The sequence below is a fragment of the Tinamus guttatus genome, unplaced genomic scaffold, assembly GCF_059628265.1.
Source record: "Tinamus guttatus ecotype Peru unplaced genomic scaffold, ASM5962826v1 Tinamus_guttatus_pri_ptg000049l, whole genome shotgun sequence".
Taxonomy (NCBI): domain Eukaryota; kingdom Metazoa; phylum Chordata; class Aves; order Tinamiformes; family Tinamidae; genus Tinamus; species Tinamus guttatus.
Window position 1 is genome coordinate 381672 of NW_028288583.1, and position 17053 is coordinate 398724.

The following is a 17053-nucleotide window of genomic DNA, read 5'->3' on the forward strand; positions in this document are numbered from 1 at the left end:
CCCCTAAAAACGTAAACAAAAGCATGAGTCACTTGAGGTTCTTTCCCCCAAAGCATAAAGCACAACAGTGAAATGATTCCGGAAAAGGACATCCTTTTTCCACACTAATTCAGTAAACTTGAACTCATGAAATACAGGAACATCAGCTGCACACGACATTTGAAGAAATAGGGAGCTCTTCCCAGAGCGACATAATGCCAACTAGAACTCGAGAGCTACCGCCTGCTACGTTGGTCTTGCTCTATACACATTAAATAGGGACTTCCACTTGCATTCAGCCCTGGCCAAGATGATTTTGGGGGGACAGTTACTCCAAGGGTGCACATTTCATAGCCTAAGAGAACAAGCACAGCGCCTACACTGTGCTAGACCTGATGGCAGCGCGTGACCAAGTGCCGGCAACTCAAATGGCAAATTAAACCTCGCCTGCCAATTATGTCTGGACATTAAGGACCCTCAAAGGGTGGTAAAATCCCTGCTTACAAAACAGAGCAGCAACCACAAATAAACCAGATTTAAAGAAGCCGGTACTCCGTTGAATAACCAGAAAACCTGGAGTCAAAGGCAGCCTCGCCTGTTCCACACTGCCCTCCCATGCAGCACATTTTAATTCATAAAAGCCAGTGGCAACTGCAACCGCTGCTGCTTTGCAAGGAAGCAACAGCCACGCGCCCACAAGGCGCTTTCCAAAAGTCCCCCTTCCTCCCCAGTTAGTTGTTATAAAACAATTTGCTTTTCAATTTGGATGAGCTATTTTGACCCCAAGTTTTGCGGGTTTAAAAACAAACCAAAACAACAGGCGTCTACTGCGTATCAGCGTAACAAGCACTGCGCTTTGCAGGCCCAAGTGGGGAACACGAATGAAGTTCGTGCTTCTTTTCTGGCTTGGGATAAATTTGAACTCGTGGTGGTTCAGGTTAAAGGGCGCTTTCCTTTACACCTCCACCCTTGCAAGCGACTCTTGTGTCAAAAGCAATGAGAAAACTCACTGTAAATGCACGAAACACTTAAAGTGAGTTAGCAGCAGTGCTGGTTCCGTGCTGACACGCAACAGAGATGCCTGCTGGAATTAAAACAGACATTCTTTGCAATAAGTGGTAAATACACTGGATCTCCTACAGTTTTTTTGCATTATCGGTGCCTTTTCCAAACCTTCTCATTGTTAATAGGAAGACAAACAGCTGAATTCTGCCATGTAAATCTATTACATTCACTTGGAAGAAAAGCAATCCAGAAACCCTGGATTTCACCCCCAAACATTTCAGAGCATTAGATGAGGCTTGCGTGTGTTTGGTCAGAAAAAAAAGGAGCTTTAACACTATCAATGTTGGGAAACATTGACCTATTTTTGCCCCAAAATGGGGTCCGTTTGGACAGGGTCACTCTGAGGAGTGGCTGTGGAGAGGGATATTGCAGATACCTCGTTTCTGCGGCAGCAAATCTAACGCAAGCGCAGTCACACCTGAAAGGTGATCGCTCCGTCTATAAGATACATTCAAGGCATCTCCTCCTTCACACTCTGTTCTGCATTTTGCACTTGATTTTTTTTTTTGCCACGTGAGCTGAGACACAAATTAACCTGTCCCCAGCCCCGCAGCAGTTTTGCAGTGAGATACTGGGAGGTCTGCTGGGTAACACAGCATCTCTTTTACACGGCCCAAGTTTCCAAAAACGCGGCTAAGTGCAAGGTTACATTCTGGCTTTAAGTGCAAGGTTACATTTTAGGGCTTGCAGAGCCTAACTAGATTGAGCCCGGTTTACACTTCGCTTTGGAAGCCCCCGCTCAGGGGTAAAACGGAGCCTGTATCAGCCAAGTGTCCAAGTAATGGGAGAAGAGCACCCATTGAGCAGGGGGAAAAGCACAAGGAAAAACGAACTAAGTTCTTTGGAAAAGGTAAACGGTTTCCTCACGGAGTCATAAAAACAAAAGGTCAAATGGCAGCACTTTGGAGTATTTCTAATACTGCTCCAAGATGCTAAAAACACTTTAGTGCAGGTGGCTATAAAAACCTCATGTAATGCCCATGGTACTGTACCTGAAAAGTCCCTAGCAGACAGCAGTCTCTTGCTATTAACAAAGAGGTAAGACAATAATGAGAACTTTTATGTAATTAAATTATTACAGAATTAAAAGCCATCTCTGGAGAGAAGCACACTTGCTTAGAGTTTGCACCGTGGAAGCAGACCCCACTGTACCTGCAACTCTCTGAAAGAAAAAGGCAGTAAAACCAAAAAACCACAATATAACGAAAGTTATCCTTAAAGCACCTCCTTGTTTCTTGCATACGAGAGTAAGCACAAGACATTCATGGTTTGTAACAAAGTCCTCTGCTCGTTACCCAACACTGTCACGGCTACAAACCCAAAGTGCATATGGGGGATACAACAGAACCAAGAGGAAGAGGAGAAAAACAACTGTTTTTTTTAAAAAAAAACATACTTTCAGTGAGTGCATTTTGGTGGACTGGATGAAATTATGAAATACCCAATAAGAGAATTAACGCTCTCCGGTGGAGCCCAGAGCAGGCGCTGGCCACCCCAAAGAAACCAACCCTGAGCCGGGCAGCCCGGAGGGAAGCGGGGCAGGCGCCGCACGGAGAGGGACCAGGTCCCAGTTCAGCGACCTGAGGAGTGAGGAATTCACAGAATTTCAGCACTCAAAAATGAGTTGACACCAGCCCACTGTTAAGTGTGTGGTTTTCCATTTCAGCTACCAAGTGCTTTAAATCTGGTCTTTTAGGTTTGTAACTCTAGAGAGGACAAGCGATTGAACTTGCTTTTAAATATATATATATATATGAAATGAAAAGAGGACACGGATCAAAACTTAAAAAAAAAGGGGGAGTTTGCTCGTCCCCCTTCCCACCCCCCACCCCAGTTTTTGTTTTTCTTTTGTAACTCAAAGCAGGTCTAACCTCCCCGCTATCCCCACCGAGGAGGGATTCTCAACACATCCTATCCACGCTAATGGCTAATCAACCTTTCTGGCTTCTAATATAGAAAAAAAAGAAATGTAGTAACAGAAAAAAAAAAAAAAGGGCAGGGAAAGTTACCTACAAACAAAGATCTAATTTAAAATATCGACAGGGCTGGCTAAGGCTGTATCCCATAGCACCTGGCACACGCTGGAGGGGCTGCGTGGAGGAGGAAGCAGGGTCGGGTACAGAAAACACGGGGCCCTTAGGACGCCCCGCGCACAATGATCATGACCAGGTAGTCGTCCTCTGATTTGGCCAGCGCCTTGGCCGTGGAGTCCAGGAACTGCTGGGAGAAGTCACAGGGCGGGAAGGCGTGCAGGACCCCGCTGTTCTCCTTGTCTTTGTTGCCCCCCACGGGGAGGCTGATCACGCCGGCCGCCTGCTTTTGCTTTAGGTAGGACACGAGGTTCCTGAGCGGCCTCTGCGTGGAGGTGGTGGCGGCCTCGCTCGCTCCGCACGAGGAGGAGCGGCCGTCGGCCGCGCCGGGCACGGCCAAGAGGACGGCGTAGCCGCTGGGCCCCGCCACCTTGATGCGCCGAGTCACCTCGTCCAGCTTAGGCTGGTCCAGCCGCAGCCGCTGCGTGATCTTGAGCTGGGCGACCTTCCCCCCCGTGGCTCCCTCCACGAGGAGGCTGCTGGCGACGCCGAGGTCGCCCTGCAGCAGGTGCATGTTGGCCGGGAAGTTGCTGTTCTTGAGCAGGAGCATCCCCTGCCAGGCCAAGCAGAGCTTGGGGGCTCCCGCGGGCGCCGCCGCCCCGTCCTGCTGCTGCTGCTGCTGCCTGGGCGGCGGCGCTTTGAGGCGGGAGCCGCCGGCGCCTCCCTCCGCGCCGCGCTCGTCCTTTTTGGCCGGGCTCTTGCCCTCCTGCGCCGCGGCGGCCGCGCGGTGCTTCCGCTCCCTCTCGGCCGAGTTCTTGCGCTCGCGCTTTTCGTTCTGGCCTCGCTCGAGGCTGCCCCGCCGCGACTCCCGGATGGGCGAGGGCCGCTCCAAGAGCAGCAAGCGGGACGAGCGCTCGGGGTCGCTGCCGTAGCGCTCCCGGCCTCCGACCAGCTCCGGGCTGCGGTCCGGGGGGGACGCCGTGGCCAAACAGTGACGCTTGCGGGACGACGAAGAGCGCTCGCTGTCCGGGGAACGGTCCAAGTGGCGGCCGCCGTCCTCCGCCAGCCTCCGTTTCCGAGGCTGATCCCTACTGCTACTGCCCAACTCCCTCTCCCCTCGGTCCCGCTCCAAGGACCAACCATCCCGGCGCCGTTCCAGGCTTTCCAAAGGGTCATAGGCAGCTGCCCGGTTACTCCTATCCCGTACGGGGGGCGGCGGAGGCACCCACTCCGCCTCGGGATAAAGGTCTCTGTCGCGGTCTCTGTAGAGCAACGGTGGCGTCCGGTCCCGCGCGCCCCGCAGAGGATCCGGGGGGGCCCCCCGGTGCGCCCCGAACGCGGCGGCCTCGGCCACCAGCTCGTAATGAGCCGCAGGCGGCAAGGGCAGCGGCTGCAGGTAGGGCTGCTGGTACCGGTGCTCCGTGTCGGCAAAGTCGACGCGGAGGCGGCGGTCGGGGCCGCCCAAGGGAAAGCCCCTCATGTGGGTGCAGGCGGCCTGCGCCGCGTCCAGGCTCTCGTACTGGATGTAGGCCCACGAATCCCCTTTGCGATAATCAATAGTGCGAATGGTGCCAAAACGGTCAAATTCCCTGGCCAGGGCAGCAAGGGGCACCCACGGCCCCAGGCCACCCACCCAGAGGCGGGTGGTTGGAGTGGCTTTCCCGTACCCGATCTTGATGGGGTTGCGCAGAAGCACCTTCCCTGACATGGCCAGCTTGGCCCGGTGCGCCATGTCCAGATTTTCAAACTTAAGAAAACCGTAGGTGCTCGTCTGCCCGCGGCCCGGCCTCTTGATGTCCACCTCGGTGATGACACCAAAGCGGTCGAAAGCCCGCCGCAGATCCGACTCGCTCACGGTAATGTCCAGGTTGCCCAGGAACAGCGTGCGGTTGGCTCGCTGGTCGTCCTCGGGGCTGATCTCCTCCTCGCTGGCTGCTCCGGCGCCCGCTCCTCCTCCTCCGCCGCGGAAGCCCCCGGCGGCTGCCACGCCGGCCACGCGCTCCAGCCCGTAGGCCGGCCGCACTCGCGCTTCGTAGAAGCCCCCGTAGTCCCTGTCGCGCTCCAGCTCGCGGGGCAGAGGCGGCGGAGGCGGCAGGCGGCCCAGGGCGAGCTGCTGCAGCCGGTAATCGCGGTACCCGAGGGCTCCGCCGCCGGCGGGCGACAGCGCCCGCTGCGTGGCCCCGGCCGGCGGGTGCCGCGCGACGGCGGCCGCCGCCACCCCGACGGCGGCCGTGCCGTAGGGCGCCTCCTTGTCGAGCAGCGCCGGCGAACGGCTGCCGCGGCGGCGCCCGCCGCTCCCGCCGCCCACGTAGACGGCCTCGATCTTGAGCGGGCGGTCGTAGAGCACGAGGCGGCCGCGCGCGTGCTTGGCGGCGCGCGCGTCCTCGGCGCGGCGGAAGTTGACGAAGGCGACGCGCTCGTCGCCCGCGCCCGGCGGCAACCGGCTGATCTTGACGCTCACGTCGCCGAAGCGCTTGAACTCGTGGAAGAGCCCGTCCTCCACGGCCTCGTCGCTCAGCACCGAGCCCAGCTCGCTGATCTTCAGCGTCTTGTACTCGCCGCCCGGCTCCGCCGCCGCGGCCGCCGCCGCCCGGGACTCACCCCCGCGGCCGCCGCCGCTCCGCGCCGCCTCGGCCGCTTTGCCGCCGCCGTAGCCGTGGCGGCCGCCCCCGCCGCCCGCCGCCGCCGCCGCCCCGGCCTCGTACTCGCGGCTGCCGGCGCGGGCGGCCTTGTCGGCGTGGGCGGCGCGGCGGCTGCTGTTGCTCTCGCCCGAAGCCGCCGCCGCTGCCGCCTTCCCGCCGCTGCCGTTGGAGCCACCGGAGCCGCTCGCCTTCTTGCCGCTCCGCTCGCCCCGCGCCGCTGCCGCCGAGGAGGAGGCCGCCGCGTCCTCACCGCCGCCGCCGCGTGAGCGCTTCGCTTTCGCGGGCGAGCGCTCCTTGCCCTTCATGGCGGCGGCGCCGCCGGCCCCGCGCCCCGCCGGCCTCGCCGCCTCGCGCCCCCGCCGCGCTCACGCACCCGCCGCCATCTTGGACGCCGCCGCGGCAGCCGGCCCCGCCCCCGCGGCCCCCATTGGCCGGGATGCGCGGGCGCCGCGTCCTCGTTGGCCACCGCGCGGCTGGGCCCCGCCCTCGGCGCGCGCGCGCTCGGCGCGCTGGCGGAAGGCCCGCCCATTCCCCTCCCCGCTGCCCTCTCCCATTGGCCGGTCCCGCTGTCTTTCTCCCGACCGGCGCGGAAAGAAGCGCCCTGCTCGCGCTTGTCCCCGCCCCTTTTCCTTAGTGGATGCTTGAAAGGAGAGAGGCCTTCTGATTGGACAGGCTCGCTTGTCAATCATAGAGATTCGGCCACAGCGGACCGCCACTGCTCATTGGCCACTGGGAGGACTCGCCTCCCGTTTCTGATTGGCTCGCTCGCCTGCCACTCGGAACGGTCCGGGATGTGGCCCCGCCCCGCCGCCTCCCATTGGTCCGCTCGCTCCGACGCGGGTTCCCATCGTCCCCCTCAAATTCTCGCGAGCTGCTTTAACCCTCCCCCTGTCCTCATTGGCCACCGCTAACGTTCCCTCCGCTGCGCTGATTGGCTGAGGCCCACGCCTGTCCCGCAGCAGCGCGCGCTGCTCCCCGAGCCCCAGCCTTCGTGCATGATTGGGCGAGAAAATCCCCGCAGGCATCTGATTGGGTGCAGCCTCCGGCCTCGCCCGATAGGCTAAAGCGGCCGTCGTTCACGCTTGCGCTGAATCTGATTGGTGGCAGCGAGGGAGGGGGCGGTGTCCCGGCAGGGCGGGCCGCGGGGCTGCGGCGGCGCCCTCAGAGCGCGCCGGGCGGCGGCGCGCGGCGGGTGTTGGGTCCGCGCGCTCCGCTCGGGGCGGGACGGCGCCGAGGGCCGGGCCTGGGGTTCCCGGGGCGGAAAGGGCTGCGCAGAGCGGGAGCAGAGCCCGGCGGGCGGCTCCGGTGCTCCCTGCGGTAGCAGTTTCCTCACAGAAACCGTGAGAAAACCTCCCCCGGGAAGATCCCCAGGGCACGTTAATCGCCCCGACGGGCATCCCGGCACATTTTTTAATGGCAGCGCCTTGAAAAAAAAACGCGTTTGCATTCACATTTCACGTTTCACAGAAATTCAGTGTGTTGAACGCTTAGAGCTGCTCCCCATGGTCTGCCACGGCCCGAAGCGCTTCCCTGTTTGTAGGGAAGCAATTCCCTGCAATTCCCCAGCCGATGACTCGCAGTTTAAAGGACACCTTGGGTGAGCGCTGGGACGCAGCATGGACGGGACAGCGCCTTCTCGCTGCCACTTAATCCAATTTCAGCCCTTCTAGGCCTGTGTTGCCTTCCCCTTTAATGGCAGGGAATGATCTCGTGGATTTTTCCGCTGCTGCGGCGTCGTCCGCGGTCGGATGCGGGTCCCTGCTCCAGCAAACAGGTCGCTGGCAGCTTTTGGAGCGGGTTTTGGCAGCTCCGAAGAGCCGTGGCCAGCAGCGCGTTTTGTCAGGCCGCGAGCGATGACGCAGCGCGGGCAGGAATCTCCCCCCGGGCCCAGACTAGAAGGCCCTGTCTGCGTTTATATCTATATGTATAAATAATTAAGGTGCCAGATGGCCCTTGAGCCCACGGCCTAGATATAAGCATCTAATTACATTTGGTACCAAGGGGAGTTGGGCATCCAAGTGCCTTGGAGGGTTTGGGCGGCTCCTGGGCAGTGTTTAGATAGTGCAGAACCAAATAAACCCGCTGTTTATGACCAAAAAAGTAAATAAATAAAAAACCTTTCATGAGCAGTTAAAGGGTTTAAGAGGAACAACAGGTCAACCGGACTGAGGAGGCGAGATGGAGAGGACTCCTTGGCCCCATCGCAGACCTGCTCCGTGGATGGCTGAGCTGGGGCCGTGTCTGGTCTCTGCATTTGGGGGCTCAAAGGAGCCAGACTCCTTCCTGGAGCCACCCTCGTGCCCCAGCTGCCCCTTGGAGACGTCCAGCTCCATCAGCGCCACTTGGACAAGGCCCCAGGAGCCCTCGGGGGCTGCGAGCCGCCCGCGCCGCCGTCTTGCGCTCTGCACCCGTTAGTCACTGCAGGCCAGAGCCAGCATTTGTAAGCAGGAAAATAAATTTTTTTTAAAAAGCTGGAGAGCATCCACCCCGCAGGATGCTGGTGAGGTTTGGCAGCGATCGCCACGCAGCTCCCAGCACCTCGAGGAAAGCGGGAGAGGCGACGGAGCCGGCTGCTCCGCATGGGCGCTGGGGTTCAGCGCCCGCTTGTCCTGCAGGGCTGAGCCCTCCGTGCCCGTCTGGGCACCCGGGGCTCCGTGTGCTCCTGCCTCGCTCCATGCGGATCAGCTCTGCTGGGGCTGCCCGGGCTCCTTCCTCCCTGCTCGGGCTCCGCTCGGCACCGCTCCGATGGCTTTGGGGGATGGCTTGGAGCGGGCCCGCAGCGCGGCGGCGCCTCCACCCCTCGCTCCCGCGAGCCCTCTCCGCAAGCATCAGCGCCCGCATCCCGCGGCGTCGCCGCCTGCATCCTGCAGCATCGCCACCTGCATCCCGCAGCATCGCCACTTGCATCCCGCAGCACTGCCGCCTGCATCCCAAGGCATTGCCACCCGCATCCTGCAGCACTGCCGCCTGCATCCCAAGGCATCACCGCCTGCATCCCAAGGCATTGCCACCTGCATCCCAAGGCATTGCCACCTGCATCCCAAGGCATTGCCGCCCACATCCCGCAGCATCGCCGCCTGCATCCCAAGGCATCACCTCCTGCATCCCAAGGCATTGCCGCCCACATCCTGCAGCATCGCCGCCTGCATCCCAAGGCATCACCGCCTGCATCCCACTCTCCCGGCGGATCCCGAGCACCGCGGAGGGAGCGTCCAAGGCGGCTGGCTCGGCTGCCTCCCTTCACCCTGGGGCTCCCAGGACCTCACCCTTGGCCTGGCTGGGCCACCCCCGGGCCCGGTTCCGTTGCCAGCAGAGGGCAGCGGGAGCCCAGGCGCGGGCCTCATCCAGCCCTTCCACCTGCAGCGGGAGCCCAAGAGCTGGGACCTTCCACCCCGACACAGCCCCTCGTGTCGCCCACGAGCCCTTCTCTCCTTTTCAGCTCTCTTTTTTATTTCTTTTTTTTTTTTCCCCTCTCTCTCAGCTGACCGAGGAGTGCTCGACTTTAATAAGTAATGAAGGAATTTATGGAGCCATTAGCGCGGTAATTGTTCGCTTGCCACCTCGTATTCAGAGATTAATGGGAAGGGAAGAATAACCCCCCAAAGTATGGAGAGGATCAAGGCAGCCTCGGGGATGGAGGATCACGGGGCAGAGCCGCAGCCGGCGCTGGAGGGCAGCGCCCAAAGCAGGGCTGGGGTTTGGGCATTGCCCCTGGAAACCCTCCAGCTCTCCCCACTCTTTCAGCCTCCTGCCCTCCCCAGGGATGCTCCGAGGCCGGCTGCGTTCCCAGCCTCGCTCTGAACCCCCCGGAGAAGCAGCCGGGGCTCTTGGGTGCCTTGAGCGGAGTCCAGGAGATGGGGAGGAATGGGGAGAGCCCCTCAGGCCTGCCCTAACATCGCAGGGACCTTTTTGAGACGAGCAGCACTTGCTCTGCGGGGCAGAACCAGCCGGCAGCGCCAATTCCCAGCACCGAGCAGCAGACACGGGGCCCTTTCCCTGCTCATCCCGGAGGGAGGAAAGCCAGAACGCAGCCGGCACCTGGACACATTGCTCGAATGTTGGATTAGCAGCTGGGAAGGCACGCGGGGCACCTTGGAAAAGCAGCAAAGCGTCAGGAAAGGCCCCCAGGACGCAGAAGTCCCCAGCTGCCTTTCGCCTCCGGGGCGTCTCAGCCCTTCGCGGTGACGCAGTCTGGCCACGGTGGCAGCGAGGGACGTGGCGCCGGGCAGCACGTCCTCGGGGACGTGCATCGCGTCACGTCACGGCATCGTTTCTCCAGCCCTGGAGGTGAGAGCGCCACGTCTCGCACCGCCGCCGCCTGTCACCTTCACAAGGAGAAACGGCCTCGGGCTGCAACGCGTCGCCTCCGCGGCGGGCGAGGAGCCCAGAAGACGCCAGAGACCCCTCTGCTCCGGGGACACTGCTGTGCCCAGCCACCCAAATCTCGTTTCTCTTCCCTGTCACCCGTGCACGGATTCCCATCTCCTCTACACCAGCTCCTTGGTTTTCCCCCCGTGGTGGCTTCCCAGAGCAGGGGGATGTTCTGTGCAAGGCAAAGCGGGGTCCCCAACAAGCCCCACGGCCTCCCCCGAGCCCCGGCTTTGCCGCCGTGGTTCAGTCGCGTCGCTAGAGGGAGGGGAAGGTGGCGATGAAAATAAATCAGAGGAGCCGGGCGGCTGGCGGCTGCGTTCGTCATCTCGAGGAGAGCGGTTCCGAGGCCAGCGGGGCGGGAGGCGATCGATAAACCCCGCGGCTCTGAAACGAGACACTCGCCAACCTTCAGGCAGGGCCCCAAAGTCACGGCCAAGCCCCAGCTTCGCTCCGGGCACCGCTCGGAGCTGCCCCGGCCCTGCGGAAGGGACCTGTGCATCCAAGTCCTGGGCTTGCAGCTCCGGGCGAAGCTTTGCTGCCCAAGGAGACCCCTTGGCACAACGTAACGGGATCCTTGGTGACACGCAGGAGCCGTGAATAATCAGGGGCTTTGGCTGATCCCACAGCTCCCGGGCAGGCCTGGGAGTGGGATGACACGGGCTGCTCTCGGGAGGATCCTTCAGCCTTCCACTGCTCCCAAGAATAAGGGCCTCTTCTTACCCCCAGAGCATCAGGGAATGGGAAACACTGTGGGATCTCCAAGGGAACAGGCTGGATCAGCTGGGGTAGGGGCCGTGGTGCCTCCGGAGCATCCTCAGGGATGCACTGCCCATGGGGCTCCCGGTGTGCAGGAGTTTCACTGCCCTTTCCATCCCCACATAGCCACCCCTTTGTCCCATCCACCAACTTTTTGAGCGCGTTCTTTCCTTTCCATTCCTGGAAAGGGAGAATGGGACCTGTTCCCTTCTATGAGGGCTGCTTTTGGCCCTACCACCTCCTCATCCCACTCTCAACTTCCATGGGATCCCCAGGATTGTCATGGAGAGCAAACCCAGACCCTCCCAGCCCAAGCACAGCCTGGAGCCTCTCCCCCCTACAGAGCTCCTTTCCCCTGTGCTCTTTATCCAAAACCCTTCTGTACATTCAGTGCCTGGAGCTCCCTCAGCCATAGATTATGAATTCTGGCTATATATATATATTTTAAGGGAGGCATGGGGATATTTTTAAATGACCCCTGCAGCTATTTCTGCTTAATTTCCCTCACTTTCCCTCCGTCTCTGCCTGCTCTTCTCCTCCGCGGAGGATGAGAGCTCATTTTCATCACTCCTGTCTGGGAGACGGGGCGGCCGCTTGGATGAAGACAAAAAGCTGCTCCAGAAAGGAACAGCCGCGGCGGGTCGGGAAGAGCAGCAGGGCCCGGAATCCCGCGGCCTCCGGGGCCCAGAGCAGCCGGGGGGAAATTTTCCACTCCATGGCTGGAGCGGCTGCAGGAATTCAAGGTGGGAACCAGGATGGAGCAATTTGGCAGCTCTTAGCCCCTCTGCAAGGGGACCCCAAGCGTTCAGGACAGGTCCAGCTCAGGGCAGCCCCCGGCCCGTTACTTCTGCATCTATCCATCCTCTTCCGCACGTTGCGCGGCCCCGGCATCTCCCGCTTCCTTTTGGGCCAGGCTTTAGTCCTCGCTCTGAAGCCAAGCCCGGTATGTCACACAATCATGGAATCATTATGGTTGGAGAAGATCTTCAAGATGAGTCCAACCATCCCTGCTGCTCTTGCACATCCCTCCCTCTCTCCCTCTTTTAGGAAGCAGAAATCTGTTCCTGGCTTCCCACCTTTCAGGAGGCCTCACGGCCTGGCGTGAAGGAGCCGCAGGGCTATTCTTTACACTGACTTTCTTTACACCAAGGCATTTTGCTTCTTTACATCTCTTTTTCCTTTGCCCCCGTGCCGACACCTGTGGATAATCACACATCCCTGGAGCTAATCAGGCTCTGGGGCCTCCTGGATGCAAGCGGAGCCCGGAGCCTCACCTGGAAGAGGTTATTTCCAAGGCAGCCCTCAGGACATGCACATGTGGGTTTATTGCACCTAAACACTACCAGGAGAGACGCACAAATGAGTGAAAAAGGAAAAAAAAAAAAAAAGAGGAAAATTAAGTCTTTGCTGGAAAATTTACTGAGAACCTGGTTCCTCGAGGTTTAACCCTTTCATCTCCTAACAAGACGACACCCAGAGCTGCAGCAGGTGCCCTTGCAAAGGCTCCTTGGTTCCTCTTGGGAAAAGATCTCATCCGTCTTGGCTGCAATTTGCCCTTCAGGCTCTGCCCCTCGCCCTTTCCGTGTGTCCTTCTCACGGTCCGTTACCCCTCCGGAGCGCTCGGCTCCGTCCCTCCCTCATCCTTCCCCGCAGCGCCTCCCTCATCCCACTGCTCCGATTTGGGGGTTTCTAAGGTCAGGCCCAGGGATTTGGTCCAGGTCCTTTGGGTGCATTTAGCATCAGTGCCAATTTGCAGCAGGAGAGAGGGGGGGAAAAGCCCCTTGCTGCGCCGCGGTTCCTCTCCCACCGTCTTCCTTCCCCAGTTTCTGGGCCCACATGGAATCCATCTCCGTCGGGAGCTCGGTGGCGTCTCCAAAATGCCTCTGCGGGGATGAAGCTGCACCCTGGAGAGCACTGGAATGAGGAGGGGAAGCAGGACAGCGTGGGGAAGCATCGCCCATTGCTGGATGTGTTCAAGCAAAGACCCCCCGCTCCATCTCCATGGATCTCCTTGCGGCAACGACGGGAGCCGGGTCTCAGCTGGGAGCTGGCACCGAGTCCTGCCCGGCCGGCCCACGTCCTGCCCAGGCCCAGACAGCTGCAGGGCGAGGGCGGCTATTTCGGGGGGTTGTCACGGCTATTTCGGGGGGTTGTCACGGCACCGGGGCTGGCGAGGTGACAGACTCGCGCGTTGGTGACGTTGCCATGGGAGACCAGCTGGGGGACAGGAGCCGAGCACGGCCGAGTCCAGCGCGGAGGCTCCATCCAGGGCCCCGGGATGTCCCTGCGGGCGTGTGGAGCACCGGCGTTCCCGGCTGCCTGCAGCCTCCGGAGGAAGCATCCCTGTGCCCGCCTCGGTCCTCGTCAGCAAGGACAAGCAGGCAGGTTTGGGACTGGCTCCAGACCATCCCAGAGAAGAGGGCTCTTCCTTGGGAGACACCCAGCAAACGCAGCGGAAGCCCCAGGCCAAAACAGCTCCCGGCTGTGGGCCCGGATGGACCTTCCTCACCATGGCCACAGAGTTGGTGACACCGAAGTCCCTTCACTCCAGCGAGCCCAAGGTCGGCAGCTCGGGATCTTTGTGCTTGAGCAGGCGGCGGCTGCCCAGAATGGGGCACCAAAGGAAGGTCACGGAGTAGAGAGCAGCTTCCAGCCCTGCTCCGAGGCCGGAGGAGCCAGGAGATCTTCCCAGTGACCTGGACCAGCTCCAGGACGCAGAGGGGAAGCAGCACCTACCTCCCAGGAGCAGCGTTTGCCCCTGAGCGAGAGCCTCTTTGCAGCCCTGCTGCCTTCATCCTCCTTCCCACTCTTCCCTGGCCGCTTCCCCCGGGGAGCCAGGCAGCAGCTGAGATAATTCACCATTTAATGTGGGCAGATGGCTTAATTTAAACAAAATGGGAGAGGAGGGAAGCCAGCCCGGGAGCGTCTCGATGAGTTCAGCCTGTTCTCCTTTCCTTCCCTGCCATCTCTGCCCTGGATAGGGATCCCCACAGCCCCTGGGCATGGCTAGATGCCACCCCAGGGGCTCTATGGATCCTTCCTTCCCTTCCTGCTTCCCGGGGTTCGGAGCTAAGGGAAAAGGCTGGTGCCACGGGAGGAAGGTCCTCTCCAAAGGCTCCGGGAATCTTGTGCTGTGTGTGACTAAATCCCTCCCTCTCCATGTCGCTCTGTGGATGGGGCATCTTCTCACCCCACTAAACTCTTCCCAAAATCCCAGGCCCCATTCAAGGCCATCCCCATTGACTGCATTTCCAGGTTTTCTCCCTTGTCTCCTGGCTATTCCAAAGCCTGTTCAGGCTTCATCCACACAAGTCCCATTTCACGCTGCAATTTCCTACCTGGGAATTAGCCCCGCACAGGGCTAATTGGCCCACAAGGGGATCTCCGGCCTTCTCCGCTTTCTCCCGCTGCTGGATGAGATCCTGCGGCTGCTGCTTCTTTTCCCACTCCGGATGCAGTTGCAGGAAGAAGGGACACAGAGCATCGCAGCCGGAGCACCCGCTCCTTTAGGATCACCCATGGGAATGACAGGCAGAGCAGCAAGGGGCCCCTTGCCATCCATTCCCACCTCCCATCCCAGCATTTTCCGCAAGGAGGGAGCTCTTGTGTTGGGTTCCCCCATCCCGGCTGCCACCAAGAGCAAAGGGGAAACCTGCGTGTCCTCCATCCACTTGCTCATCCCAGGACTTGCCCCTTTTTTAAGCTATTAATGTCACATTGGAGGTGTCCTGTTGAGCCCCGCTTGGTTGGAGCCAGCCCATGGCAGAGGTACCACAGGAAGGAATTTGCTCCCATTATGGCAAGTTTTCCAAAACCCACTACTTGTGGCCCAAAATAGTTTCCTCCCATGAACAGCGAGATGGTGTCAGCTGCTTTTTTTCTTAAAAAAAAAAAGAAAGAAAAAAAAGAAAAGGCATCAAAAAATAGCGCTGGGCTCAAAGGCTCATGGGTCCCCTCAGGCGTCCGAGGGTGGCATCGGCCCCTGGCAAATTCGGGAATGTTCCCAAGATACTGGTGTCCGTATCCCAAAAACATAGGGCTAGGCTGAAGGGTGGCTTGTTTCTCCCTTTTCTTTCCCAGAACAAGGAAAATGGACCATTTTCGGAACGCTGCCTGCCTACAAACAAGCCGGTTCTCATGGAAGTGGTTCTCAACTAGAAAATCCAGCTATTTTGTGTTTTTAGAACAAAAGGGACCTTTTCTCGGGAAGCATTATGTTTGAGCAAAAATTAGACAAAAAAATAAAAAATATACTTCAATAAAAATCATTTTTGTTCAGTACAAGTTCTCGGCTTGGATTTTCCTCCAAGGATACAGGGCTTTAAGCATCCACTCTTATGGAGAAAGGCGTTGGGAGATGAAGAGGTTCAAGCTGAACTGCAGGATCACGTGGATGCTTCTCCCCTCCTTCCTTCCCAGAATGAGGAATGGAAAGGCCCAAAGTCCGCTTGGAAAACCGTTTTGCTCATCCATGGCTGGTTTGAGATTCAGGATAGCCAAGGAACGGGATCCCTATGGGATCCACATGAGGATTCCACAATGGAGCCGACCTGATGCATTTCATTGAGCTCAGCCAACACTGCAAAGGGGAGAAGGTCCCGGTCTATCCCACGGGAAGCAGAGCCAAAGCAGACGGATCCGCTCCCAGCACGGTGGCCTGGACACAGTCCCACCAGAGCCACCATGCTCCAAACCACGGGAATAGACACCAGGAAGGGGCGAACGTCCCTTTTCCCCCATCCGCGGCGGAGCCGGCGTCTCCGGCCGACCCCGGCGCCCTACCTGCGCGCCCGCGTTTTTTCGGAGCGCGCGGGTTGCCCGGGAGCCGCATCTCCATGGAAACGCGCCTTTTTCAGACACTCAATGGAAAACGCTGGCACGGCGAGGCTGGCGCTGGAATACTGATTCCCCCCCGGCGTCTCTAACACCGGCTGCATCTTAATCCCGCTCCGCTACCCGCGAGCTAAAAATACCCGGCGCGCGCTCGCCGCCGGCCGCGAGTAAACAGCTTAAAGCGCCCGGCGCCGCGAGGCCGTGAATCAGCTGGAAAAGGGAAAGGGGAGGGAGGTGACAGCAGGGTCCCCTCCGCTCGTGTCCTAGGATGGACCCGGGTAGGCCGGGCCCGGCTATGGGGATGGGAGCGGCGCCATCCGCGCGCTCCGTGGGTTTCGTGCCGCCTCTCCAACATGTCCTTCTGCCGAGGCCGCGGCGCGTCCGTCCGCCCGTCCCCAGCTGGTGGGGAGGAGCGAGGCGCTCGCTGGCACCCGCTGCCTGGCTTGGCTGGGAATTCTGCTGCGGGACGGAGCCACCTGCTCCGGAGGAGCCTTCGGACGAAGCGGGAGGCGACGGGGTGACCTTGGATGAGCGAGGGGACCTCGTGGCGCCGGTGGCTCCTGCGGCGCCTCGGTGCCATCGCAGCCACCACCGAGTCCTGGACCAGCCTGGACTGGAGCTCGGAGACCCTCCCGGCCACCTCTGGGGACAGGACAACCTGCTGCAGGGACATTTCGGTTCCTCCTTGGCTGCACTGGGAGGACAAGGGACACCATGTGGCATCCGGGACCCCTGGCAGCACCTCCCAGTGCCGAAGGGAGACGGAGATTTGGCTGCTTTCCCAACACATCCGAGAAATAACGCAAGCTCGAGAGAGGGAAAAAAAAGAATAAGGGACATTTGGGGTCACTTTTTGTGGGCTCCGAGAGCTCCCTTGGTGCTTTAATATGATTAAACCCGTTGGCTCTGAATAGTCAGAGAGGGGAAATAAATCCCCATGAGGCTCGCGCGACCCGGCCAAAAATGGGCTGCCAGCTCCAGGCTGGGCTGTCCCCAAGAGCCACCGCGGGCTCGGATCGTTGCGGAGCTTTCGTCACCTCAAACGAGTGGAAATTGGGCAAAACCTGCAGCACCGCCCTTGTCCTCCCTGCCAAAACCTCAGTGCCGCTCCCATAAAATAAGAGCCCAAAGTGTCACCAGAGACGAAGGGGGGGCAGCAGGGGACCCGCGTGCAGAGGGATGTCACTCACTTGCAACGGGGCAAAGCCAGGGGACATTGCCCATCTGTGCGGATGTCACCAGCCTCTGTTGAGCCCCTTGCTGGTGGCTTTGGGGCACATTTAGGAGCCTGGCGCCTCCCTCTGCTCCAGCCCCCTCCCCCGGGCAGTGGCAAAACCCAGGAATTTCCAATTAAAAGTAATAGCAAAGGAAAAGCGG

At 59.9% G+C, this 17053-nt stretch overlaps 1 protein-coding gene and 1 long non-coding RNA gene across 2 annotated transcripts in view; one reads left to right on the plus strand and one right to left on the minus strand.

Moving 5' to 3' along the window:
- LOC148595876 (uncharacterized) overlaps positions 1 to 17053 on the plus strand; it is a 355837-nt gene that overhangs the window by 236101 nt on the left and 102683 nt on the right. The gene's annotated exons all lie outside the window — the stretch shown is intronic.
- Positions 2092 to 6035, minus strand: RBM15 (RNA binding motif protein 15). The gene has a single exon (XM_088539783.1). It carries the CDS (start codon positions 6019 to 6021, stop codon positions 3181 to 3183), a length of 2841 nt encoding a protein of 946 aa, XP_088395909.1. The 5' UTR covers positions 6022 to 6035; the 3' UTR covers positions 2092 to 3180.

Excerpts from the sequence above, each read along its gene's own strand:
- RBM15 (XM_088539783.1), bottom strand. The coding sequence starts at position 6,021 with ATGAAGGGCAAGGAGCGCTCGCCCGCGAAAGCGAAGCGCTCACGCGGC.